The 5410-nt window shown below is 39.2% G+C and overlaps 1 protein-coding gene across 1 annotated transcript; it reads left to right on the plus strand.

Moving 5' to 3' along the window:
* Window positions 1-166: 166 nt before the first annotated feature.
* Window positions 167-3588, plus strand: DDIT4L (DNA damage inducible transcript 4 like). The gene is made up of 3 exons (XM_006023672.3): window positions 167-397; window positions 685-818; window positions 1814-3588. Exons 2-3 carry the CDS (start codon window positions 731-733, stop codon window positions 2296-2298), a joined length of 573 nt encoding a protein of 190 aa, XP_006023734.1. The 5' UTR covers window positions 167-397; window positions 685-730; the 3' UTR covers window positions 2299-3588.
* Window positions 3589-5410: the final 1822 nt, after the last annotated feature.

Genomic DNA, 5410 nt, shown 5'->3' on the forward strand with positions numbered 1-5410 from the left:
CTTTCACTTGAGTGATTGACTGGGTCTTCCTCTCCCCACCCATCCTGAAGTCCCCCTTGGAACAGCCAATGAGAGGGGGGGCAGCTTTGGAAGAGTAGGACACTACTCTGGGAATGTGAATGGGGCGGGGAGAGGGTGAAGTGGGGGCAGGTGGGGGAATGAGAGTGGAAATTGTATATAAGTGGCTGCTGCAGCCTTAAAGGGTTGCTCAATGGGAAGAAGGTGTTAGGTTGGGGGTGGCTGATGAGTGGGAGAGTTTTGTATATTTTTTTATAAGTTTATACTTGTTTGGGGTTTTTTTCTTTTTATTTTCTCTTTAAAGTGACTTTTTCACTGTTACTAAAAAAGCTGTTTTATGTGCAAACACTGTAACTGTACTTCTGTGAAGTTTTAGCAGGTAAGGTGAAATCCTGTAGACTGACTAGGTTGGCAGTTGAATTAGCTGTGTTTTTAACCTACAAAATTGAGGGAAGATTCCTATAGTGAGGGGTGATGACGTACTGGGATGTAGGTTGTTCTTTGTGGCATGTTTGGGTGTGTAACTGAACCCCAAGTCCCTTTTTCCCCTTTCAAGAAAAACACTGATTTCCAGAAAGTTATGAGCTGATGCTGCTTCAGTGTTTCTTAATTTAACTTGTTTTGTTTCAGTGTCTAATATGCATCTCTCTTTCTATTTTTTTTAAGTAAACCAGAGAAGTGTAAAGATCTGTTGTGGGGTTAAACACTCACAATGGTTGCAACTAGCAGTTTAAGCAGTAAAAACTCTACATGCATTTCAGAATTGATACACCAAGGTTTTCACCATTCAAACATAACTGGTAAGTATGTTAGACCGTCTCAGTAATTCTCACTTTTGCTCTGTAAAAAGCAAAGTAGTAAAAAGGGGTCTATGTTATCCCATGCAGCATTACAACATTTCATTATGTACTGGAGTAAGGGGTGGCTATCAATGGGGTAACCAAGCAGAGATGGTGTTTATGAAGCAAATGTTGTTGAATTTCATCTGATTAATAGTGAAGCGTTGCTAAAATGACCTGGGTATACCTGATAATCTTATAAAGATAGTATTAATATTATTTTCAGAATGAATCTGTCAGACTTCATTAACTATTTGTTAAAAATTTATATTGCTTAGCCCACCTCCCTAATAGGTATTTTATAAATGGATTTGGAGACTGGTTTAACTGTTTCACTGAATAAACCTGCTATAAATGCACTTGCAATATACTTTGCAGATATCATCAGCTTACTTAAATGAACAACTTTTTATGCATGTACTAAGCAATCTGTCTGTAGTGTGGCAGGCTGCCAAGAGCAGTGATCAGATTAGAAAGCAGATGACCAAGTGCAGAGCTATCATTTTTCCTTTAAGCAAACTAACTTCATGTTTTCTGGGGGCTAAACTTTCTATCTTTTTGCAAAGATAAAGGCTAGTAATGGTTATAAAGTCTCCTTTTCAATGGGGAATGACTTCATTAAGCTCACAGTAATAACCAGTTTAATCAAGAGAAAAATAACTCAATAAACTGTAGTTGTGAAATTAATTCAGCTGAGCACAGATGACTGCTGGCAGTACACATAAATTATACGTAACTCTAACTCTCATTAGCAGTGCTACTGTACTGTGGCTCCTTAATGTTCTGGCTTGATGATTAACCACTATTTAATGAGTCGGGAAAATAACTGGTTGGTGCATTTTCTGCCTCTTGTGAGGCACTAGTGTATTTTATTTTCCTCCTCATGTCTCTCTTTCTTTCTTTCTTTCTTTCTTTCTTTCTTTCTCTTTCTCTCTCCAATTTTAATTTCCCTGCAGACTTTGACTACTGGGATTATGTTGTGCCTGAACCCAATCTTAATGAGGTGGTGTTTGAGGAGAGAACTTGTCAAACTTTAGTTAAAATGCTGGAGAACTGTCTGTCCAGTTCAAAGCAAACAAAACTTCACTGCTCAAAAGTTCTGGTCCCAGAGAAACTAACCAAGAGAATAGCTCAAGATGTACTGCGGCTTTCTTCTACTGAGCCCTGTGGTCTGAGAGGGTGCGTTATCTATGTCAACTTAGAAATTGGAAACCTGTGTAAAAAGCTGGATCAGATTGTCTATGACCCAAGTATTGTTCCTACTTTTGAACTGACACTTGTGTTCAAGCAGGACTTCGGCTCATGGCCTAGTTTCAGGGACTTCTTTACTCGGGCCTGCTTTGCATCTGGCTGCAGGCGTACACTGATTCTGAGTCCTGGATTTCGGCTTATTAAGAAAAAATTGTACTCGTTGATTGGGACAGTAATTGAAGAGTGCTAGTAATACCTTCCAAGGCTTAAAGGGAGCCTGCAGCCATTACCCAGAGCTTTCCAAGAGCTGTAGCTTGCTTTACATACTCTAATTTGTGTGTGCATCTAGCAACCAGTGTGCACGGTCTATGCTGGGCAAATGTAAGCCTCTTTTAGATTGACCTAAAATATTCCTCATTCAGTTAACTGTCTGCCTTCCTAGGTTATTCTACTGTCTGCTGCAGAAAAGGGTGGAACTGGAGGGAGCAAAATGATCTACTTGAAACTTTCAGGAGTTAGTATCTAGTTCTGTGAGTCCTGAGGCTAGCCTAGTATTTATGTAGAAGCTTTAAACCCCAGAAATAACCATAAATCTATATGCTAGTATAATTACGAAAGGATTTGCCAAAAAGCACCCCAAAACAAACATGAAAAACCAGAACCCTATAACCTCTAGAGAGCTTGGTTTTTAATCTGTTTTGGATAATCAAAAATGACTCTAATGACAGCTTAGTGCATGACATTCCCTTGCTCAAACAAGAGATGGCTCTTGTCTCTCCAGTGATAAATCTGGTGTGAAAGTAAATATTTCACAATTTTATTAGGGACTATGAAACAAACACAGTTTTCTTGGTCTGAAGACTTGCACTGCAATCTCAGCAACATCATGCACTTTTTACGCTTCTAAAGTGTTGTAAAAAGCAAATTCATGGTGGGGGGAGGAGGGGAAAGGACTGTTTAATTGCTAGTTTAAACCTGAGGGGGGTGGGACTTTGGCTTTTCATGCAATACAGGCAGTGAAGAGATCTAAATGCAAGATTTACCTCTGAAGCAGCAATGGTAAATCATTGTCTTTTTTTACACCCTTGCCTACCTCCTCCAATATCGAACATGGGTTGCTTTTAGCAGTCAGGGGTTTCCCCTCTCTCAGTGGGCAGAAAGCTAGAACTTCTGTCACATCTCTTCTGTCTAGGTGGAACCGAGGAACAACTCAGTTTGGTTCCCCCTCTTCATGGTTTGCTGGTTCCTTTTCCAAATACGGCTGACTTGTCTATTCTGGCTTGTCAGTTCAAGTTCTGCGTGGGGGATGCTCTTTTGTGCCTCCATCCTAAACACCAAGTCGGTGGCCTTTTTCTCTTCCTGAAATGTTCAGGCAGTAGATTCTCTTTCCAGGAACTGACCTCTTCACTCTCCAAAGATGGTATAGCTAGTGTTGAAGCTCTGCTTTGCCTCTCCATCCTTGTTCACAAATATGCCTCTTCCCTGTGAAACCTGTACTTCAATTTTACACCCCTTTTGCTGAAAACCAGCTGGCTCACACTCAGCCAAACTGGTTAGTTACCTAATTTTCAAATCTGGACTGAGTTATCATTTTGTTCTTTTGGAGGAAAGGGAACACAAATCCTGGCTGTCACTCATAACAAAATCAACAGCTTTTTGGAACCAGACCATAAACTCAAAATAGGCAGATTATGAAATGTGGTAGGAGAAGTAAGGGAGGGAACACTGTTCCCTATTTCCTCTCAGTAGCTTATCTGGGTCTGTACCACTCTTCTGAGGGTTAATACTGGAGTGCTACAATGTTTTGGTTGATGGCATCCAGTTTTCATGGATGATGACTTCATAACAGATGATAGGAACTGCCTTGTCATGTACATGGAAACACTTCGGATCCTAGCAACCATTTGTTTGCAGACTCTTATCTTGCAAGTATTTGAGCTACATCAGCATGCATGAGACAGTTATGGCACAATTTGACACTCCAAGTGTGTGGGTAAATGAGGGGGGAATGTGTTGTGGTGTTCTTCACTAAATCACATGCTATAGGTGTACAATATACTTGGCTTTGGATTACAGAATTGCACGATTTTTAATGTTTGTAAGCTACCACATTTTGGCAATTAAGCTTCTTGACTTTTCAGAAGTGGACCATTATAAACTGACTTCTTTTGCACTTGTACTGTTTTTAATGTTTTAATGTCAAACAATGCCTTAGTGTGGTGTCATTCTTGTATTTGTGGGATTTCTTCACACTGCTGTACAATGTTGGTCCCATTCCCCTTGTCTTGCCTTTTTAGTTTCAATATGGCAGTTACTTGCTGGCACTGTCCTTAAACCTAACTTCTGTGAGAAATGTGTTTTGTCTATTTGACAATAAAGATTTATATTTTTAATTTTCAAATTCTAAGTAGTCTGTGAAACTCCTTTCCTATTTCTTCTGCTGGTAGGGCCTGTAAAGGTACTGATGTAAAAATACCTTCCTCTGCTCTCGGTGACACTTCTCATAGCACACGCTTTCTAACCTGAAGGATTCTGCTTGCGTTTGCTGACCAACATGGAGAACAAGGTTGGTTTTTAAACTGTACAAATTACTCTAAATGGTTCAAATAATGAAATAGGGAGGTTCTGCCACTTCATTTATGTTAAACACTATTGAATTATAAAGGAGCTGTTGTTGCTCATATAATTATTCAATGCAAATAACAGTAGGCAGAGAAACCTACCTCCTTGTCAGGTGAATGCATTTGCTGCCATCAACAAAGTTTCTACTTACATGCTTGTCATTTTGAGAGAACCAGTTTTTCAGAAACTACTTGGATTTGGCACTCTGTGGGAAATCTTGGTGACCAGGATTCTAATAAATAAGAAAGCACCGTTTGATTTCTATATGGTGTAAATTCATTAGTATGTGGGGAGTTCAATGAGTGTTTTGAAGGAAAGCTGTTAACTCAGCTGCTTAAAGACTCCTAATACTAAAAGTTGCACTGTGTGTGTGTGTGTGTGTGTGTGAGAGAGAAGCAATAGCCACCAAAATGATCAAACGGAAAATTACAAAAAGTGACTGACATTTTTTAAAAGAACAATATAGAAGGGCATTAACACATTCTTTTTATAGCAGAATAGATTTAAAATTAGACTATTTTTTCAGCTGGTTATCTTTTAACAAAAATGGCTAAATCTATATTCTCACTGGTCCTAGCTTGACTTTATTTCCCAACCCTCAAAGAGGTAGTGAAAGTACCATTATACATGTGGGTTTTGAAGTAAGGAGAATATCCTTTCAGAAAAGGAGAGCCTTATAGTTGTGAGGATGACAAAATGGCATGTAGAGAAGGTAGTACTAACATTTGCCTTTAAATCAA

The sequence above is a fragment of the Alligator sinensis genome, unplaced genomic scaffold (genome assembly GCF_000455745.1).
Source record: "Alligator sinensis unplaced genomic scaffold, ASM45574v1 scaffold353_1, whole genome shotgun sequence".
NCBI lineage: Eukaryota > Metazoa > Chordata > Crocodylia > Alligatoridae > Alligator > Alligator sinensis.